General features: G+C 46.4%; 2 protein-coding genes and 1 long non-coding RNA gene across 3 annotated transcripts in view; 2 read left to right on the forward strand and 1 right to left on the reverse strand.

Annotated features, from left to right (window-relative positions):
* Window positions 1-3114, forward strand: part of TMC3 (transmembrane channel-like 3) — a 41000-nt gene extending 37886 nt beyond the window's left edge. Inside the window, exons 21-22 of the mRNA XM_011938357.1 lie at window positions 351-606; window positions 2064-3114. Of these exons, the coding sequence (XP_011793747.1) occupies window positions 351-606; window positions 2064-2907 (1100 nt within the window). The 3' untranslated portion in view covers window positions 2908-3114. The remainder of the gene's footprint in view (window positions 1-350; window positions 607-2063) is intronic.
* Window positions 1-10832, reverse strand: part of LOC105509213 — a 114765-nt gene extending 103933 nt beyond the window's left edge. Inside the window, exons 1-2 of the long non-coding RNA XR_001001403.1 lie at window positions 10606-10832; window positions 2785-2981 (exon numbers count right to left, since the gene is read on the reverse strand). This is a non-coding gene — a long non-coding RNA (uncharacterized LOC105509213). The remainder of the gene's footprint in view (window positions 1-2784; window positions 2982-10605) is intronic.
* Window positions 10833-10986: 154 nt separating this feature from the next.
* Window positions 10987-22068, forward strand: STARD5 (StAR-related lipid transfer (START) domain containing 5). The gene is made up of 6 exons (XM_011938358.1): window positions 10987-11163; window positions 11836-11885; window positions 12245-12377; window positions 15315-15432; window positions 16267-16360; window positions 21331-22068. The coding sequence occupies exons 1-6, from the start codon at window positions 11065-11067 to the stop codon at window positions 21476-21478; spliced, it is 642 nt and encodes a 213-aa protein (XP_011793748.1). The 5' UTR covers window positions 10987-11064; the 3' UTR covers window positions 21479-22068.
* Window positions 22069-22268: the final 200 nt, after the last annotated feature.

Raw genomic sequence — 22268 nt, forward strand, 5'->3', positions numbered from 1 at the left:
TCCAAAGAATCGTAATTGTTGCGTAAGCTTTATTATCTCCATTGAATAGATAAGGAACTGGAGGCCCAAATCTGTTAAGTACTTGCTTTGCCTCATGGGAGCATCAGATGGAGCACTATAAAGCCCTGTGTTCACTTGATTCCTCCTACACTCCCAGCTCCAACTTTCAGGGATGAAATCATTTGAATTACAGAATGTTTGTTGCCCACTGGTTAGGTGTATTTGTAAGTGAACTCAATTGTTTGTGGACCAACTCTTGGATGTCATAAAACTCTTGAAACTCACCTCACCTGAAGGTGTCACCTGCTCAGTGATACCTGTCTTCTCACAATGCCTCCCTCTCCCTGCAGCCCGAATCCAGACCCAGGAAGAAAGCACCAAGAAGCTTCCAAACAACAGTGATCTTACCAGCCAGCTGTCCTCAGCGCACTTGGGCACACCCCAAAACAACGGCAACATGGTCCATTTTGACTCAGGGAGCAGCAAGGGTGGCAGGATAGAGACAGTCGCACAGTCCATGCCCCAGAGCCCCAGGCCAGGGGACAGGGCTCCTAGCTCACCTCTCCCTGGGGTCTCCAAATCCAGGCTAGAGCGTGAAACTAACAGGTGAGGCTCCACTGCAGCACAGATGAAAACCTGGAAACTGAGAGATTTGAAGTCCTCAGCAGCTTCAGGAGGCCAAGGCCATTAAATTCTAATTCTCCCAGAAGACATGGGGTCAGGAGACTGTGACAGCTGGTACTGAGAAGAAATGGAGGCGGGCTGGGGGTGTCAAAGTTTATTAAACAGGACAAATTCTTCCTCCTAGGTTATCTGCCATTTAACTTGTAAGCAAACCTTCTAGTCAACCTAGGATAAACATTTGTCTAGGCTAAGAAAATAACTGTTTATTTTTTAGTTCCACACTGGTCGTATTATTGGCAAGATCTTCCATATTTTAGCTCTAGTCTGGTCAAGTTATTGGCAAGGCCATTTATGTATTACATGGGGTCAAGGAAAGCAGTAGATCCCTTCCTACTTTAATGGAGGTAGGACCCCTGGAAAGATGAAGGGGATAGACCTGCAGTGGCCCAAACTCATTTGATCTGAATGTAGCACAGCGAAAGCAATATAGATAAAATACAGGGGCTCTCTTTTTTAAAGATAATGACTAAGTTAGCAAAGAACTTGAAGTCTTCTTATATAAGGAGTTGTCTGCATGTCTCTATGGGGTCTTGACAAGGAGAAAGGGTTCAAACACTCCTTGGGAGGTCACTAGTGGTCAAGCCACAGCCACCATACAGATCAAGTCTTTATCAGGAAGAACTTCTTTTTTTTTTTTTTTTTTGTTTTGAGAGAGAGTTTCGCTCTTGTCACCCAGGCTAGAGTGCAGTGGTGCAATCTCGGCTCACTGCAACCTCCACCTCCCAGGTTCAAGCAATTCTCCTGCCTCAGCCTCCCAAGTAGCTGGGATTATAGGCACCTGCCACCACACCCAGCTATTTTTTGTATTTTCAATAGAGACCGGGTTTCACCATCTTGACCAGGCTGGTCTCAAACTCCTGACCTTAAGTGATCCACCTGCCTTGGCCTCCCAAAGTTCTGGGATTGCAAGTGTGAACCACTGTACCTGGCCAGGGAAGAACTGTTTAATATGTACAACTCCCCTCTAGCCACCCATGGAAACTCAGAGAAGTGCTTGAGAAGTCAGACAGCTGCTTAGCAGAAAGGATGAGAAACTGTGTTCCTAGCATGTGCTTCAGAGACACTAGTCCCATTATGTGCCTCCTGACACAGAGGGCTCTGTGATGAAATACACTAGCACAGTACCCCTTGCTCTGCACTCTTCATAGAGACTCACATGTACATCACTGATTTAAGGTTCTGAAAATGCCAGCAGTAAACAAAACTGTTTAGCCCAGTCCCCCAAATGTCTCTGTGCTCACAATCCACAGAACACCCACTATCCAGTTGGAACCAGCCTCAGTGAAAATGCTCAGAGAACCACTGACAGGTCACAGTCCTCAGGTGTGGGGCTCTGAGACCACCAAAGCCACAGCTGCTTAACCACCCCTGTCTTACAGGTATCTGCATGGTCTGTGTGCAAGCACCAGCGACCTTCACAGGAACAGATTGCGCACACCTATGACATTTACAAAGCACATCGAAGATGTACACTCAGAACCTCTTTTCCGAAAAGACTTTCAGCAAATGAACCCACCTCACCGTGGACCAGAGGCCTCGACTTTGGTGACACAGGGTCCCAAGCCCCACACCCCCAGATACTATGTCATTAATGAACGTGACTCTTACAAGAAAAAACATCTAAATGTCTGGCCAGAAAGACATTTCAAGATAGATGCTTCAGGTGACATTGTGGAGCTGTACCCTAGGAACATGCGACAATATGCATCCCGGGTCCCCCGCCAGCCTCCCTCCCCACAGCTGAGTGAAGAAGAGGAGGAGACGCCAAGGAGAGATTGGATCAAACAGTCTCTTCCCCCACGCTCTCTGATAGACCTCCCTCGGGCTCCTCATTTTTATATTGGGGAGAGGTCCGAAAGTCAGAACCTGGCTCCCAAGCACCAGGGGAGGGTGCACTACAAGTCGTGGAAGGAAGATTTTGAGGGTCACCTTGAGAGGCCAGCCTATGTGCCCAAAAAGCCACGATCCCGGAATTTCCAATACCCACAGCCCCCTCTGAAGCCCAGAGGGAAGCCCAGGTTTGAGCCATCCCTCACGGAATCTGACTCTGTGTCGGCAGCATCCAGCAGTGACCAGCAGAACAGCAGTGCTGACCAGTACCTGCAGGTCACCCACAGCCAGGGCAGGTTCCCGAGGTCCGTGGGCCAGCCCAGCAGGAGGAAGGCCAAGTCGGGGCAGGAGCTGACCATGGATCTGGATGACTTGATTTGTTCAAATGTCTAGGCTTCCTCCAGTGTCCCATTCCTAGAGGTCAGGCCCCTATTGGAGTGCTGGGCCAGCACATGGCATCTCCCTTTCTGGAAAAAGAGGTGAACATGTGTGTTAGAGACCTGAGGGGCATGGCGAGCCGCTGCTAGCTGAGGCCCTGAGGCTGACAGGGCTACAGGTACCTATTCTACAGCTACTGTTAGCCAAATGTATCCGAGTTAGGTGGTACCAAAGTATGTTACCAGCAGCGAATCATCACGTGTCTGCAGCAACCTCAATACTTGCCTCCTCAGAAGAATTTGGCAGAGGGGCACAAGACAGAAGGAGAGACTGAGGCAACTTTTAGTGCAGGCATGAAAGTTTACTGAAAAGCTTTAAAGCAGGAATGGAAGAACGTAAAATATATTTAGTAGAGGGGCAAGCAGGCGACTTGAGAGATCGAGTGCGCCATTTGACCTCTGACTTGGGGTTTTACACGTTGTCGTGCTTCCGGTGTCTTGCGTTACTTCTCCCCCATTCTTCCCTTTCTTCCCTTGGGGTGGGCTGTCCGCATGCGCAGTAGTGGCCTGCTAGTGCTTGGGAGGGGAGCATGCGCAGTGTCTTTACTGGCATTGTGCACATGCTCACTCAAGGTTCTTCCCTTACCTTACAAAATTGAATGCTCAATTTTGTCTTTTAGTGCGCATCCTTGAGCCCACTCACCCAACTCCTGACATTTCATGGGGAAGCTGCTGACCACCAGTTTCAGATTTTTTCTATTGGGAGACTCTCTTTCCTTGGTGCCAGCTGTGACCAATTATTATTTTAGAGAGACAACTAACAGCCACCTGACCATCACCTGATGGTCGCCTGGCATTCCTGGGGGTTGTGTTGAAGAAAGAATTCATGAATTTTACAAGTATAATCAAAGACAACCAAAAATTTTTACTTTTTCCTTCAAAAGCTAAGTGTAGTGTAGCTCCCCAATAGTGTAAATTAAAGAAGAATACTAACTGCCTGTTTTTCCTTCTGTGCTCAGCAAGCCTTATCTGTATTTGCTAGTTTCACATTCCTTGAGGCTCAGTGAGTTCCTGCGTCACCTCCCTAGTGCAGCTGCAAAATTACAAGGTTGATGCAGAAACATGGCTTCCAAGGGATGTCGAACACGTAGTGCAGATAAATGTAAAAGATTGATCAACTGCCTTTGTTCTCGCTTCTGTAAGTATGCTTCCTGCCTCATGTAGCTCCCGGCCACTGACTGCTTAAAAGGTGGCTGCTTTCTTTGTCCAGGGCTCAGACTTTCCTGGACACTAGTCCTACTGAGCCAGGTGATCACCTTTTAACAAAGAACTTTCCTGAACTCACTCTGTTAGGTGTCTCCCAACTTTGTCCTACAACATTTCGTTGGCAGGAGTCCCCACTGTCTGCTCATGTCTGACGCTACCCACTGCAACACTACCACCCATGCGCGGATTGTTTCCTTGGGGCTCTTTGCATCCAGAAGCACATCAGGTGATCATTTCAATGAAACTCAGTGCTTTGCCTCCTTTTGGGTTGACCACAAATCATAAGCAAGCCAGAGATCTCATCCTGCCTGCTGAAGCCTCACCTGAGATATCAGAATGATACGAGTTAACTGTTTGTATTGCAATGCTGTCTTTCAACAGACAAAAGTCATCTTCTCTAATAAGCACCCCAAATCAGGTGGCCACCCTTAAAGATATCACAATGCTTTGTTTGTATGAATAATCAGTTTAGTAATGACAAGAGTAAATAACGTTTATTGAGAACTTATTTTACTGTGCTAACTGGGCAGTATATCTGTATTAATAAATCAGGACACTTAGATTGGAAGTAATCCATGATTTATCCCTAAGGTTTACTGGTTTGCTTAACTGGGAAGGATGAGAATCAAGTTAGCCTCAGGCCCAACTGGAGCCAGGGCATTAAAGCATCCTCGGGAATCTCTTTTCACCTCTCTGCTCTATTTCGATGTTTGTTGACCTCATTTTCTCCTACTGGCAACAGGCTTCCTCCATGTAGTCAATGGAGAAGGAAATCACAGCCACAGAAAATGCCGGGTTTACACCACCCAGCCAATAAGTCCAGAGGGAAGAACAGCGCTGTTTCCCCGCACACCCCGCGCCCCCTTCACATTATCTTCACCTTTATGGGCTGATGTCCTTGGATTCTTCTACGGGCATTCTGCAGGGTTTGGGCAGCAGTGTGTTCAATCTGCCATGGTTAACCAGGAGCACACCCTGATTCAAATTTCCAGGATAACTCTCTTCACTCTAAATTGTGTCTTTTAAACATTTGTCTCTTCCTACCAGATCGTGTCTTTGCAGCAAGAATGGTGTTGTATTCATTCTGCGTTCTCAGTAACTGACACTTAGATATTGTATTCATTTTCTATTACTGCATAACAAATTTAGTAGGCTTAAAAGAATGCAGACTTATCATCTCAGTTTCCATGGATCAGGAGTCCAGGCCCAGCTTAGGTGGATCCTGAGCTCAGGGTCTCACCAGGCTATAATCCAGGTGTCTGCCAGAGCTGGCATCCTATTTGAGGTTCAGAGTCCTCTTCCAAGCTCAGGTGATTATTGGCAGAATTCATTTGTTTGAGGTCCTAGGACTGAGGCCCTCCACTCCTAGAGGCTGCTCGCAACTCCCTGCCACAAGGCCCTCTCCACAGCATGGCTGTTTGCATCTTCAAAGCCAGAAAGAGAGTGTTTCTTCAGTTTTGAATTTCTTTCCTTCCAGGGAAAGCCTGAACCCACTTTTTAAAAAGGTTCACCTGATTAGGTCAGGCCCACCCAGATAATCTCTTGATTAACTCAGAGTTAACTGAGTGGAGATCTCATTACATCTTCAAAATCACTTCACTTTTACTCTATCTGGGAGTAAAATATCATCATATACACAAGTGCCAGCATACTCAAGGGAAGAAGATTATATAGGGCATGTATACTAGGGAGCAGCAATCTTGGAGGCCAACCACAGATAATAAACATCTGTTGAAAGTGAATGGGTGAACAAATAAATGAAAGAATTGTCCTAATGAATGAATCACAGGGTTATATTCTAAGATATATCACCAATTCTAAACAGAAAGAAAAGTCCAGTGTAAATACCACCATTTTAAAAGTACATACAGATTAACACCTCTCCTGAAATTTAGGAAAAGGAATGGACGTATTTTCAAATATCTTGACATGACAAATCCAAGAGGTTACAGTCTGCTGAAGATTCAATGTTCTACAATGCCATGGAAATGTGCTTTTGAGATAGAGATGCTCATGGGAGATTCATGATGATGGTCCCCTCTTCCAGATGCTTGGTCTGGGACTGTGGCCTCAAGCTCCCTGGGACATTAAAACATATTGTGGAAAAGGCTGGCCTTTCCTCCAGACACCTGTGGGAGCACCATTGTCTGTGTGGGAGTGGGGAGGTGCTTCTTTAGGACTTGAGGACAAGCAGGTCCTGAGACATTCCTAAGAAAATTTGAGAGTGGCCAAACACATGCAGCATTGAAAGTATGAGTATCACTCTCCAATACACAACACAGCTCACATGCCCTCTGGCACTTACTGTTGGGTTAGGTCTTTAATTTAATTAAATTTAAAAGACATAGAATAGTACAAAGTCTACTGGGACAAGCACCAATATTCCTACTGTGAGGGTCAACAACTGCCAAGATTGGAATTTTATTTCCATTTAGCCATTTTGTTACTATTAATAATACAGAAAATATTACAGATACAGTCAAAGCCTACTCTAATCCCTACACAAAGTCTCATTCCCTTCACACTAGGAAGAGTTTGGAGTACATCCATTGATCAATCGTTTATAGTTTTATATGTTGTATGCGTGAGTATATATGTATAAGCATCCATAAACAATATGTAAGCACATCTTAAGTAAACAGTATTATACTGCATGTATTAATGCACATATTTATATTTTTAGCAAAAAAATAGACCAAACTCGTTATAACTGTAGCAAAGTATTTCATCGTGTGAATAAACTACATAATATTGATCCATTTTTTTAAAGATGGACATTGAAATCATTTCTACTTCTTTGCTGCTGAAAATAATGTTGCACTAAACATCTTTTATATGTCCATCTTCATGTATCTTCTTGGCACACACATGTGCCAGTGTTTACTTAGAAGTGAATATCAGTCCTCCAAAAAGAGAAATCCCTAGCTCATGAGAGATGAGCATGTTCATTTTCACTAGCAGCTCCTTTATTAGTCCTCACAAGTCCAGACGTCTGTGCACACTTCCTCTAGAGCATGAGAGGGTTATTTCCTTATAGCCTCACCAAAGGCCTGATACTGTCACACCATCTCATTTTTGCCAATCTGATGAAAACATTACACCAACTTATTTTAATTAAATTGCACTTTTGATTGTCATCATCTCTCCCTAAGTCAACTGGCCATTTGCATTTCCTCTTCTGAGAATTGATTGCCTATTCAACACCTTTGTTCATTTTTCTGTAAACATCAACCATCATCGCTGTGAAAGGAGCTCATAAAGCTCCTGACAAAAGCACCACATGATAATCAGTTATCCCTTTCCCTTCCCTGAACTCTAGCCCTTGTCTAAGTTGCAGGAACAGAAAGCCACAAACCTACTCTGTCAAAATGCCTTTGCATAACTGTGGTTTCACAACATTGCTTTGTATTTTAGCAACAGTCCATGGGGGTGTACGTTTCTGCTTTTGGTCAAACTATTATTGAGGACATGATCCACAACATTATTAAAATCTCTCCTAAAAACACCTACATAACAAACTCCTCTCAGGTCTCAAAGATCAGACTCCATTAAAGAGTGAATCCCTTTCGATAAGAGTAGTTCAGTAAATATCTTAGTAACCTCAGAATGCTTCCTTTAGTCATTCCTTTTGTCTCAGAATTCACAAGTGCCAGGAAAATTAGAGCAAAGTTTTCTGCACATCTCTAAAAGGCTAACTTCCCTAGCCTAAGGTAATATTTTCCAGCTACTCTGTGTGTGTGTGTTTTCCTTCTTTTTAGAGTTTGCAGGTTGTTGTTTTATTTTTGCACATTTCACACTTAACACTACATATACTCATAGGATGCAGTAGATAGGAAAGCATATGAGTAAACACGTGGCCTTTGGAAAGAGAAATTGGATGTTTGCCATAGCTCTGCCACTTCCCAGCTGTATGGCCTTGGATACCCTACTACTCCCATTGCAAAATGGTGCTGCGGTATTGTTGTGAAGTTAAATGGCCCAACACAGGTAAAGTGCTTAGGATAGTGGCTAGCAAGAAGTAAGTGCTGAGTAATGATTAGCTGTTGCTGAGTAAACAATAAACATAGACATGCTTACATTTGTAGATTCACATAGCATCTGCCCAAGCTAACTTAGTAAATATGCATGCAATTCTTCACCAGCGTCTAAGTGGAAAGCAGACACTGCACTCTATTCAGGGCCTTGTAAGATTGGAGCATGTGGACACTTGGGCCCATCCCCTCTATAGTCTCTCTGGTGGTGGTGTGAGTTAGAAGCTACTGGACTACCTACCCCCATATACACCTAATAAAAATTCAACTGGGACTTTAATGACGTCTGGTAGACAACTGGGTGACTCAGAGGCCTCTCAAGACCTTGTGGGAAGGGCTCTGATCAGTGGAATCTCCAGAGCTCAGTCATTCCTCTATCCACTTCAGCTCCAAACTGCAGCCTCAGACAGACTACAAAATAGATTTCTGTCCCAGACCCCTGGGAACCACTGTGTGGGCAGCTCTCACCTTCCCTCTGTTTCAACCATCTGCTCACTCTGCCCCGTGCCAGCCTCCAGTGATAAAATAGATGAGTGGCCTGCTCCAAGGCTGCCCCAACCTCACCAATCTCCTACTTCCAGTTTGTCACAGGCCTCAGGGACAGTTTGCTTCTCCAAATATTTTGTATATCCAGACGTTCCCATTTCCTAGGAGCAAAATAGTGCTACTATAGACCTACAGGGGATCTGCTTCACCCCCACTTTCCACCATCTGTGGTAGGTTATTTTGATGGCTACATAATATTCCACTAAATGGATGTTCTGTAACTTTAATATACTGTTAAATAGGTTGCTTCCAGTTGCAAGATTAATTTTATACATCTATGTGCAGGAAGAGTCACTGGATCAAAGAACAAGTAGAGTAAAATTTTAATACATGTTGTTATTCTGTTCCCAGGAGGTTGCATACATTTATACTCTCATCCACAGTGTATAACTATTTCTCCATACCCTCACCAACACAGGGTATAAACAAACTTCTTCATGTCTGCCCATCAACAGGTTTAAAAAAAAGCCTCTCTTTGCTTTAATTTTTCATTCCCTAACAATGAATGAGGTTCTGCATCTTTTTATAGCTTTGTTAGTCATGTCAATTAATTTTTCCACAAAGTATCTTTCCATATCTAACGCATTCTTTTTGTCTATGGGGTTTCTGAAAATTGCTTAATGATTTGTATGAGCCCTTGGTTCAATAAGAAAACTTATGTGTTAAAGTGTGTCCTGATTTTTTCTCATATTATCTAACTTTTTTTGAAATTTTGATGTGCTTAATTTTAATTGGGGTTAATTTACTAGTCTTTTATGGGTCTTGAGAGTATTCACGTGAGTTACTTCCTTTGCTCTTCACAAGGCCATAGGGAACATTTGTTTGTTTGTTTATTTTTATTAATTTTTGAGACAGAGTCTTGCTTTGTGTAGCCCAGGCTGGAGTGCAGTGGTGTAATCACGGCTCACTGCAGCCTCTGCCTCCTGGGTTCAAGCGATCTTCCCACCTCAGTCCCCCAAGTAGATGGGATAACAGCCCCTCGTCACCATGCCTGGCTAATTTTTGTATTTTTAGCAGAGATGGAGGCTCGCCATGTTGCCCAGGCTGGTCCCGAACTCCTGGGTTCAAGTGATCTCCTGCCCTGGCCTCCCAAAGTGCTGGGATTACAGGCGTGAGCCACCAGACCCCACTAGGAACATTTATGATGTATCCCATTTCACCTTGGAGCAAACTGAAAGCTCAAAGAATAATGAGTGAAACTGGGTCTAGATCTTGAGCTCCCTAATTCCCCATCCAGGCCTTCTTCACAGCCTGGCTGCCCTTCATATCTTCCAAAAAGGTCTTTCAAGTTGTCATTTTGTTTACACTACTCTTCCAAACATTTATATCCAAAGTTTAAAGGAAACAATAAGCACACAAAAAAGAAAGATAAGAAACAGACCTCAATATTGACCTTTTCAAATATTTAGTTGGTGATACCGCAGAATAGGGGAAACTGAGGCTGTCCTTGCTATTCACACTGGGAAGACGCGACCCTGGCTCACTCTCCGCAGCTCCAGGGAAGCTGGAAGCAGAGAACTCCCATATCTCTAATAAAGCCGGGCCTCTAGCTGATGTCAGCGCATTGCATTGACTCCTGGACACCTGTACTAGAGGCCCCTCAGGCACCTCCAACTAAATATGCCCAGAACTGAACTCGGCCTATCTCTTCTCCATCTCAGGTAAGCTGCCAGGTGGCCAAGGCTGGGAGTCATGATGCTTTCTCCTTCTGAACATCCACAATCGGGGGCAGAGACCTTCACCTTCCATCTCCTAAATACTCTACGATGGGTCCTCTTCTCTTCACTGCCACTCCCCGCACCCCTGCCCCACACCTCTCCCACCATTGCACGCGCTCAGTCTCCACGCGCATTTCCTCTCCCACCCTGCACCTCTAAGGCAAATCGTACCACCGTCCCGCAGGCTGAAAGCTTCGGTGCACTCAGGACAAGAGTCCACGCTTCTTAAACAAACAGTCGACATTGTCTGCGACCTGGCCCAGCCCAACGGGTTTCCGTCATTGGCCATCTTAGAGTCCCGGGGCTCCAGAGCCCCTCCCACAACGGGACAAGAAGGAGGTGGATACGGCAGGACCTTACCAGGCGCGCCCGAGGCTTCCGGGACCCGCCCAGGCGCTGACTCTAACTGGAGAGCCTGGCCCCGCAGTCTGCGGTCCTGCCAATCTCAGGGAGGCGGGATCTGTCTGAGGGCCTGCACCAATTCGGGAGCGGGGGCGGGGAAAGAGGCGGGGCTACGAGCTCCTCCCAGAACTCCAGATTTCAGGCACCTCGGATCCAGCGCCGCCGCTCAAAACACCCGCGACCCCGCGGCCAAGCGCAGCTCGCGGCGCAATGGACCCGACGCTGGCAGCCCAGATGAGCGAGGCTGTGGCTGAGAAGATGCTCCGGTACCGGCGGGACACAGCAGGCTGGAAGATTTGCCGGGAAGGCGTGAGTGAGGAGCTGGGCGGGAAGGGGTCCCGGAGAGCGCTTCGTGGAGCCCGGGTCCCCAGAAGCCCCCAAGCCACTCCTCTCCCCGTTGTTTTCTGCACCCCAATCCCCTGGACCCGATTGAGAGGGATTCCAATGGGGATTGTTTTCTTTTAAAAAAAAAGATTGGGCCTGTTATGCTCACAATGACTTCAGGTGGTATCTGTTCCTTTCACTCGGGGACTTACCCAAGGTCACCTGGCTGTTGAATGCTGTTTAGGACTGGAACCCTAACACCAGCCTCTAAAGCCTTTACTCTATTCATTACAACGTGAACCCCTCTCTTTGTCGTTGCCAGAGGGTAGCATGGGGGTAGTTTTGCTTGACACTTCTGACTTTTAACAAGTAGCCCTGGGTTGCTCAAGGAAACAAAATGCATGGTGGCTTTTAGATAATTTGAAAACCACCTACGGCTCTCGGAGTCAGCCAGTTGAGATCTTTTTCTTCATCACATTCTGCTGTGGGGACAGCTTTGCCCAAGACTAGTCCCAGCTTTTGCACGTACGGGTTGCACAGCCTTGGAGTGTCGTATCTCTTGAGGCCTCTGACCCCTCTTCTGTAAAACAGGGGATTAAGCCAGGTGACCAGAGCCCTTCTAGCTCTAAAATTCTATGGTTCTGTGCCTTTTGACAGAATGGAGTTTCAGTTTCCTGGAGGCCATCTGTGGAGTTTCCAGGGAACCTGTAAGTGCATGCCTCGTTCAAAGCTTACCAGAGGTGCCGCACCCTTCCTGGTATCTTTATGGGTTTGCCTTTTAAAATATTCAGATCAACCCTATAACCCGTAATCAGTTGTCCTCCAGAAAAGCCTTACTGTTTTTAATGAAATCATTTTCAGCAAACTGTATTCTTGTGAAGGCTCACTGTCCATTTCTGCAGGCCTGAAGGGAGGTGGGGCTAGTAAGTTTCAGCCCCTTCTCTGCAAGCCTGTCCTAAAGAGTAGTGACAGACATGGCATGGTTCATCTTTTAGTCCTTAGATACAATCACAAGATAAACAAATTTGATTGATGCATTGGGGTCAAATTCCTTTTTGTGCTCCAGGTACCGAGGAGAAGGCATTGTATATGGGACACCAGAGGAGGTGTGGGACTGTGTGAAGCCAGCCGTTGGAGGCCTACGAGTGAAGTGGGATGAGAATGTGACCGGTTTTGAAATTATCCAAAGCATCACTGATGTAAATCTTCCCAAGCATGTTATCTCTAGATAGTATCTGGGCCCTGCTATAGTAACTCCCTCCCATTTCTTCTGGAAGGGGTCTGTGATACCTTTTGTCAGGGGAATATGTCCTGCAAACACAGGCTGCCCACTGCTTGCAGCATTAGAGGCCAGCCTCAGCCCAGTTTCCTGGTGGGAAAGGTCATGACTCAGATAGGCAGAGAAGCTCCTGGGGGTAGCATACCTGTTCCTTGTGTGGGGCTGCTGTACTAGGCAACACAGGACCCTCAGCCCCTGGCACCCACTTCCCTGAAGCCTGGGCCAGTAGCAGCCCCATGTACCTGCATGACCCCAGTTACCCTCTAGTATGAGGGTCTTCACGCTTTTTGCTTACATGCTTCCAACAGATTTTTGGGAAATTATGCATCGTCCTCACACATCCAGTTGACATCTATTAATAACATTTAGTTGACAACTAAATTTTTGTAAGTTGAAAAGCATATCATTTTTGACATGTAAATATCAGTTTTGAACAAAGCAATGACATTCTTTTAGATGTATCTAAATAATATATAAATTTTTATTTAAAATACATGAACAAAGTTTGTTAAATAGTCAGAAATTGTATATAACTGTTTTCCTAGAACTCAAATTTCCATTCCACATAGCCCTCTGAATTTTATCCTAATTTAATACATGGTTATTCTTGGAAGTCATCATCTTGCATCATAAATATGCATAGAAATGGAAATTTTTTTAATCATATATTTTCTGTAATCATGAGACTAATTTTTTTTTTTTTTTTGAGACAGAGTCTTGCTCTGTTGCCAAGCTGGAGTGCAGTGGTGCGATGTCGGGTCACTGCAGCCTCTGCCTCCTGGGTTCAAGCGATTCTGCCTCATCCTCCCGAGTAGCTGGGACTACAGGGGCACACCACCATGCCCAGCTAATTTTTGTATTTTTGGTAGAGACGGGGTTTCACCATGTTAGCCAGGATGGTCTTGATCTCTTGACCTCATGATACCCCCATCTCTGCCCCCCCAAAGTGCTGGGATTACAGATGTGAGCCACCACACCTGGCCAAGACTAATTGTTTTTTTTTAAAATTGGATTGAGGTACGAGTGTAATTCATTAAAATAACATGATTATATTATAAATTCTGATAAAGAAATATTAAACGTGACAAGTAAAACATTTTGCATCTTTAGCTGAGATGAATGGGAGCTCTTTTTTCTAATTAACTCATAAATCCATGAAAAGATACAAACTTTTCAACAGACAACTGCAAAGTAGAGGGGAAGCACAGGATACTGGTGAGCTCAGGTTTACAAAAAAGTGGAAAATTACCAAGTGGTAGCTCTTTATCATTTAGTGAAACAATGAAAATATGGAGAAAGGGCTTTTCCTTGCAGACTGGCATTTTTCAGCATGCTTTTGGCAACTCTCAAATATCCTAATTCTAAAACAGATGATGGATAGATAGGTGGATGGATTGATAGGATACAGGGCCATGCCATGAGTTTGTCGCAATTATGACATGTGCTGCTGCTGTCTTCAAAATTTCTTTCCAAAGTCCTCCTCATCTTGGTTTCCAGACACTATACCTAAGGAATGATGTACCTGGGGGCAATCATCAGAGGTAGAAGCAGTATAATTTTTTTTCAAATTTTTCATCACTTCTGCCATTACTGTTACAGAATACCAGAATTTAGAAATGGCAAAATTGCCTTGTTTTTAACACCAAGTTTTGGAATATGTTTAAGAAAGGGAAAAACATGAAATTCTAACACCAGTGTATACTGCCTTGATTACATATTGCAGCCAGCAGTCCTAATTGTCCCTTTGCCACCCTGGAGGATTTTACACACTGGGACAATTCATGATAGGATGATTCTAGATGAATGGGCATATGCTGTGCTTTTCTTCAAGTGGGAAAGGAGACCCTCTGTAAGGTGCAGGCTGTTCCCAGGCAGGTCGTTAAGGGATGAAGGAAACATGGAGTAGAGTCATCTGGAAATTCATCCTCATTGCACCCACTGCAAAGTGCTTAAGTGCCCCCAGGCATCTCACACCCATTTGAAGATTAATTTCCTGAGGCCAAAAGTGTCCTTGCTGAAAAGTTTCTCAGCAACACGTGGTGCCCCAAGTCTTAATACCTGAGGGGAAAGATAAAGAGATGGAGACTTTTACCAGCCCCTCTCACCTACCGTGAGACTTCTCCCCAGGACTGTTCCATCACAGACCTGGCCTGTAGTTCTCCATTGTGACCCCGAGAGAGCCTGGACCCTGCTCTCTTGCAGGATGGGATGAATGGGAGAAAGCCCAGCATCCTTGGTTTATAAAATGGGAGTGTGGACTACTGGGATATGCTGAGATTGAGTGAGGTTCAAGGTATTCCCTCCTGGGGCTGGGACTAGGGTAAACCAGAGTTGCCCTAGGCACAACATAGGAGGCTGAGCAAGTGCAGGGTCAGCCCTAAAAAAAGAGTGGCCTTTCTTCCCTCTCCCTAGCTCTGGTCCGTTTCAAATCCTATCTCCACCATGAGCTTCGTGCTGAGTTCCTTAGTCTCTCTAAGTGTCAGTTTCCTCACCTGTAGTAGGGATTAATGATACCTATTTCTAAAGGTAAGGGACAACTGAGAGCTTTGTCCAGCCAGACTCTTACTAGGTGCTCAATAAATGGTACCTCTTATGGTCACTTGTGAGACATGACTTCAGCATGGCACTGGTCTGCAGCTAGACAGCTGTGGGCAGCCTGTGTCACAGCCCTCATCTTACAAACTGGGTGTATTTCCATGACACCCGGTTCCTGGGAAGATTTGCTCTGGATCTTACTGTTTATAGTGCCACCCTACTGTCAGTCCTGGTACCTCTCCCAGACCTTGAGGGATGGAGTGGGAGTTGGGAGAAGATGTCTAGCCAGCAGTCACAGCTACATGCTTCTTTGGTTTGGCAGACCCTGTGTGTAAGCAGAACCTCCACCCCCTCAGCTGCCATGAAGCTCATTTCTCCCAGAGATTTTGTGGACTTGGTGCTAGTCAAGAGATATGAGGATGGGACCATCAGTTCCAATGGTGAGTGATGCCCAGAGGAGCTGCCATGCCTTCCTACGATGCTGGGCTTTCTCTTCTGCACCTCATAGTTCCTTAAGGAGAGCTAAGCAACCAGAAATCACCAGAAACTCACACTCTGAGTCCCCTACCTCATCTGGTTGGGTTTGTGGGGGGGGGTTCAGGGCCATGGAGGTCTGAGGCAAGACAGTCCACATACCAGTAATTCTGTGTTTGAGTCATGGCTTTGCCAGTGCCTCCCTTTTTTTTTTCCTGCCGAAGCTCATGGTGTTTGCTATAGACATGTAGGTTAGTTGGGTGGCAAAAAACTTGTGTGCAAAATCCATGGCCATGTCTTCTTGAGAGTTTGGGTGCTGTCCACTCCCTTAATGTCCAGTGAGGAGCAGGGCTCCTGCCTCTGCACAGCCACTGCCATTCTTCCAATTCTTCTACATGAGAGAGTTGGATGCATCCATACCTCTCCTGGCTGGGATTTGAAAGAGGCACCTGCCTCCTCCCACTCCCAAACCTTGTGTTCTAGAATGTTCTTTTCTCTAATATTCTTGACAAGCTTGGGACAGCTATATGCATGTTTATGCATGAATGTAGATGAGTGTGTGTGAGTGCAAGTGTGTGTGTGCATGTGTGTGAGTTTGTGTACACGCATGTGAGAGTGTATTTGTATGTGTGAGTGTAAGGGGCAGTAGGGTGGGAGTAGGGGGACCACGCCAAAGGGCAGGAGTCCTTCACAGACTCCAGGGCTGCAGGTAGTCCTGTCTGTGTGTTCTATGGCATCCCAGTGGCGGTGGCCTGACCATCTGAAGTTGTAACTCACTGACATTCTGCACTGTCTTCCAGCCACCCATGTGGAACACCCCTTATGTCCCCCGAAGCCAGGTTTTGTGAGAGGATTTAACCATCCTTGTGGTTGCTTCTGTGAACCTCTTCCAGGGTAAGGATAATTTCCTGCATTGAGGTACATGGCTCAGACCTAACCATGCCTTCCCTGTGGACCTTCTCTGAAAAGGGGCACTTTGACTATGATTCAAAAGAAGAAAAATGCCTTACAGCTGTTTAGATTGTGATGATACAAAATACTTTCACACACATCTGCGTAAGCAGAACCTCCTGAGAGTACCTGGCACATGGGCAAGAATTGAGGGGAGGCGTTACTCTTATTTGTGATGCAGGAATTTTTCCCTGCAGCCTCCAGGCTAAGCAAATGTCATGGTCCATTTAGCAAATGAGAAAACTGAGGTTTGGGGAGATTCAGTGATGTGTCCTGACTCAAAGGCTAGGAGGTTGGCAGGGCAGGGTCTGTGCTCCGAGTCCTCCCTGAATACCCTCTGCCAGACAGGAGCAGCTTTGAAGATAGCAGTCCCCACCCCACATTTCACTCAGTGATCATCTCTCCTTGGCAAGGAATGTGGCAGAACTCAGGCCTAAAGGGCAGTTCTGAGACCACACTGTAAGTCAGCCTCAGAATTGACCCCGGGGACTCTCTATTCCCATTTGCCACAGGTCATGGCCAGGCTCTTGCCAGGAAATTTCTGTGTAATGAATTACCTGTCCCTCATTTATTCTGGGAATCATGCAAGTTGACAGCGAAAGAAACTGCACCTTGCAGGTGTGTCGTAGTGTTCCCTGCAGTCTCCACACAGACGCCTGGAGGGAAGGGGTCCGTGCTTCTACCACATTGTCCCAGGAGGTGGGCCTCGGTGTCATGGGATTATACCAAGCCCAGACCTGGCACCTTTATGTTACCCTCTTTGCTAAGCTGGGTTTTCAGACATCACATGAAGACTTTTCTTAGATGTAACACAATTTTGAGTTTGAAAATAGCACAGCTGTGCTCTGCCACACACAAACATACACACCTGTGCTCAGTTTCAGTTCTCTCAATATATAGGTGCCCTAGATGCCCTGGCCTGAACTCATTTCCTTGTCCTCTCCCACCTAGTAGTCAGATGCTAAGACTCACCTTTCAATGGTGCCGGGTCTGACAGAGAGGAATTTTCAGAATAAGAGGCAGAGTCCTTTCTTCTCAGGGGCTGAATCCCATTGCTGTCTTCTTTTCAGTGGAATGCACAATATAATGGGTAGTGTCAATGCCCATAGCAAAGGTATCACGTAGATTTTTTATTTTTTTTTTTTTTTTTGACACAGAGTTTGGCTGTCACCCAAGCCAGAGTGCAGCAGTGCAATCTTAGCTCACTCTTGGCAACCTCTGCCTCTCAGGCTCAAGGAATTCTCCTGCCTCAGCCTCCCAAGTAGCTGGGATTACAGGTGCCTGCCACCATGCCTGGCTAATTTTTGTATTTTTAGTAGAGCTGGGGTTTCACCATGTTGTCCATTCTGGTCTTGAGCTCCTGACCTCAAATGATCCCCCTGTCTTGGCCTCCCAAAGTGCTGTGATGACAGGCATGAGTCACTACGCCTGGCCCAATTGCATGGATTTTGCTGATAGGTTGGTTGGAGTCCCACAAAACCCTGCCTATATGAGGGTTTTAATTCAAGTGTTGACTCTTCCAACTCCTGTCTACTTGATTAAACACATCATGTGTTCTCAGTAAAACTTTCTTCCAGAGCCTGCTCTGTGCAGTTATTCTCATGAGGCTGTGGATCTGAAATCTGTGACAATGATTATTCTCTTATTATTCTGTGAAGATAGGCCTATTCTGGACACTAGATTCAGCCGGCAATAATAGCAGCAGCAGCAGCTGCAAACATTTAGACAGCACTACTGTGTCAGCCACTATTCTAAGCACTTTATATAAATTAACTATTTTTATAACAACCCTAAGGCACTGTTGTGATCCTGATTTTTAAGATAAGAATGGTGGGTGCACAGAGAGGTTTAGTAACTTATCCAAGGTCACATAGCCAGCAAGTAAGAGAGCCACAGTCTCATTCTGGCCCTCTGGCTCCAGAATGTGGGCTCTTAACGCAGATACTGATGTCTCAAAACAGCTAGAGTATCTGTCCTCTTAGAACTTAGATTCCAATGAAGGCAGGAGGAGATAGACTAAACACAAATGTAAGTAGTTCTGTCTCGTGGATGCTCTAGTAAGTATCAGATGTTAAGCGCCTTGGGGAAAACTAAACCCAGATAAAGGTGCCAGGGAAAGGTGTGAGTGGGTCGTCTAGGGGGTTTCCCTAATAAGACATTTGAACAAAGCACAAATGCAGGGAGTCTTGGGCATGTTGGTGGAGTGAGCATTCTGGCAGGGGTATGAGCAGATAGATGCAAAGTGTCAGAAGTAGGAGCAGGAGCCAGAGCAAAAGCACGGCCTTTGAGGAACAGCACAGAGGGAGGTGTTGTGTTAGCAAGGGGAGAGGCTAGGACATTCGGCCTATGAGGTATCAGGGCCCACAGCCTGTTGGGGACTTTCCTCTGAATAAAATGAGAAGCCATTGGGGAGGCCTGAGCAGGACATGCTCTGACTTCAGTCTTAACTGCTGTGATGCCCTGCTTCCCCAAAGAGGGTGAACTCCAGGAGACAGGGACTTCCTTCCATCTCAAAGCCTTAGTATCATCTGCACTCCACCCTCTCCCTCACCCACCAACCTCTGCCCATCCCACCTTTGCTAGGGCCTTCTCTCTCCTCTTGCTCTCTTGAGCAAGAGGCTGTGAGCAAGAGGGCAAGAGGACTCATCGGGGGTGAGGTGGTGTTGAGGCCAGAGGTAGTGGTGGTTGAGCTCCAAGTGACTGCGGGGGGTGGGGGAAATGCGTTCTCAAGGTGGAGGAGCCTGTATCTGTGGTCAAGGCAGCATTACAGTATCATTTCTGGAGCACTTGCTCTGTGCACAGAAAGGATGCTAAGTGTGCTTCACGCCTACTCTCATTAAATCCTTCTAGCAACCGTAGTGGATGCCTTCATCCCAGCCTTTTCTGAGGGGAGACTGGGTGACCTACAACTCCTCTGTGCCCCCTTTTGCCCTTTCTGTTGTTGTCGTCACATAGTGGTGTACACGCAAGAGCTACCACTCACCAAGGCCACTGTGAGGAAGAGTTTGTCCCATCCCACATGGCCTCTCCCATGTTCCACCCACCACAAAGCCCAGTCCTCACCCAGAGGGAGACATGATCACGGAGTCTCATTTCTCACTCACCTGTTCATGTTTCTAAAGAGGATGCTGCTGAGAGGTGATGGGGGCCAGAGGAGGCCCAGTGGGAGGAGGAGAGAGAAGGCCCTAGCAAAGGCAGGATGGGCAGGGGTTGCTGGGTGAGGGAAAGGTGGAGTGTGGATGATGCTAAGGCTTTGAGACAGAAGGAATTCCCTGTCCCCTGGAGTTCACCCTCTTTGGGGAAGCAGGGCACAAGCAGAGGAGAAAAGCCAGAGGAGCACATGCTCTCCCGTCTTATGGATCTGTTGGCCCCCATCCTGCTCCAGGCCCCAGTCGTCCTTCTATATGACTTTGGGGAGTGAGATTCTTTTTTTTTTTTTCTTTTTTGAGATGGAGTTTTGCTCTTGTCACTCAGGCTGGAGTGCAGTGGTGCAATCTCGGGTCACTGCAACCTCCACCTCCCAGGTTCAAGCGATTCTCCTGCCTCAGCCTCCCGAGTAGCTGGGATTACAGGCACCCACCACCATGCCCGGCTAATTTTTGTATGTTTAGTAGAGATGGGGTTTCACCATGTTGTCCAGATTGGTCTCAAACTCCTGAGCTCAGGTGACTGACCCGCCTCGACTTCCCAAAGTGCTGGGATTACAGGTGTGAGCCGCCGTGCTTGGCCCTGAGGAGTGGGATTCTAAAAGGTCTCCAGTTCCAAACCTGTAGCCTGCATGATGTCAGGAAACATCTCATGAGCAGGCATAGAGCTACCTGGGGTTCCTGGTGAGGCTGAGGCTCTGGACAGTTGCATTCAAATAAAATGCCAAATGAACTCCACAAAGCCCATACTACCTTTGTTGTCCTGGCCGTTGAGAAGTTTGTCACAGTGAAGATTGCTTCATGTCCCTACCAAGTTGTGTTCCGTCCCCACATTGTGTGCCCCTTTGATTCTGGACTTCCAGTCTGCATCTGTGCCACCTGCCATCCTCTGAGCTCCTGCCACCCCCTGGCCAAAATCCCTTCATAGGTGCTCAAAGTATTTGCCAGTTCTCTAAATAGCAGTTCTCAAAATTTTGGCATAAGGCTTTATTATACCCTTAAATATATTTGAGGGCTTCATAGGACCTTTGTTCATGGAGGTTATAGCTATCATTATTTGATGTATTTGAAATTGTAACTGGGAAATTGAGAAATGTTAAAAATATTTTAACATAAAAATTCACTGCATGTTAAATAACTTTATTTTTAAAACCTGTGTTTTTAAAAAACAAAAAATATCGTGAAAAGAGTGGCATTTTTACATTTTTGCCCATCTCTTTCATGTCAGCTTAACAGAAGCTCATACCTGCTTCTGCTTGCAGTCTGTTGCAATATCACACATCATGTAAACTCCAGAAAACTCCACCGTATGCATGTGAGGGAAGGCGAATCACGTGTTAGTGTTGTTATGAAAATAGTGTTAATGTTGCAGACCCCTTGAAAGGGTCCCAGGAGCCCCCAGGAGGTTGCAGACCCTAAATAGTGAAGAGCAACATCTCTTCGTTCCTCTCAGGGCCTGGCACAAAGTGAGTTCTCCGAAAGCATTTGCTGAGTGAATCAGGCAGCAGAGTACTGCCTTTTTGGACTGGGAGTAGGGACTTCTCCCTCCCTGGAGGCTTGGAGAGGCTGTGGAATGCATCCTTGACAGGACGAGATTCCATCCTGAAAATGAGCAGGTCCAGAGAGGACCCCTGGGTGGAGGGCACAGCAAGGGATGAGACGCAATCATGGCCATTTCCACTGGGCTAGGCTCTGCTCACCTGCCTGGTGCTCATCCCCAGCATCTCTGCTGCAGATCGTAACACAGCTCTGCTGTTGCCTTTACAGGGAACCCACCAAGACCAACCTGGTCACATTCTTCCATACCGACCTCAGCGGTTACCTCCCACAGAACGTGGTGGACTCCTTCTTCCCCCGCAGCATGACCCGGTTTTATGCCAACCTTCAGAAAGCAGTGAAGCAATTCCATGAGTAATGCCATCATTACTTCTTGGCAAAGAACTCCCGTGACTCATCGAGGAGCTCCAGCTGTTGGGACACCAAGGAGCCTGGGAGCACACGGAGGCCTGTGTTCACTCTTTGGAACAAGCCGATGGACTACACATCTCTGAGAATGCCAACCAGAGGCGGCAGCCCACCCTTCCTGCCTCCTGCCCCACTCAGGGTTGGCATGCGATGAGCCATTCATGTGCTCTGAACTCCATCTGCCTGTTACCCAAACATGCCTCTCCTGGCAGGGTAGACCCAGGCCTCTAACCATCTGATGGGGACTCGGGCTGGACACCGTGTGATGCACTCTGGCCCCAAGCCTTTATGTGCCCATCACTGTCAGAGACCACGTTTCCCTGACTGTCATAGAGAATCATCGTCGCCACTGAAAACCAGGCCCTGTTGCCTTTTAAGCATCTACAGCTCCCTCAGTCTTGTGCTGCAGACCCTCAAATGTATTTTTCTGATAGAGACTTTGTATATGGCTTTACTGCCACAAAAGATTTTTTTTCCTTAAAAAAGGTGTCAACTTGGAAAATAATGGTTTAAACATGGGATAACCATTAAGGAAAAACACTTCCAATGTATCTTCCATTTGATGAATTTGTTTTTCTCTCTTTATCCCCTCATGGTGGACTTCCATGTCCTCAATGAAACCAGGCAGTGTGAATCTGTTCCAGCCCAAATCTGCAGCATTAGGGATGAGTTCTTGGAAGTGATTCTGAACTGAGCATGTACTCACGTCTGCATGGGGAACTCTGGGGAGAAGAGCCTTC

Source organism: Colobus angolensis, unplaced genomic scaffold (assembly GCF_000951035.1).
Source record: "Colobus angolensis palliatus isolate OR3802 unplaced genomic scaffold, Cang.pa_1.0 Scaffold172, whole genome shotgun sequence".
Taxonomy (NCBI): Eukaryota; Metazoa; Chordata; class Mammalia; order Primates; family Cercopithecidae; genus Colobus; species Colobus angolensis.

Bases quoted from the DNA above. Each gene is read 5' to 3' on its own strand.
- STARD5 (XM_011938358.1), top strand. From the start codon at position 11,065: ATGGACCCGACGCTGGCAGCCCAGATGAGCGAGGCTGTGGCTGAGAAG. The intron at 11,164-11,835 runs GTGAGTGAGGAG...GCCTTTTGACAG, and splicing joins GGAAGATTTGCCGGGAAGGC to AATGGAGTTTCAGTTTCCTG. The intron at 16,361-21,330 runs GTAAGGATAATT...TTGCCTTTACAG, and splicing joins TTCTGTGAACCTCTTCCAGG to GGAACCCACCAAGACCAACC.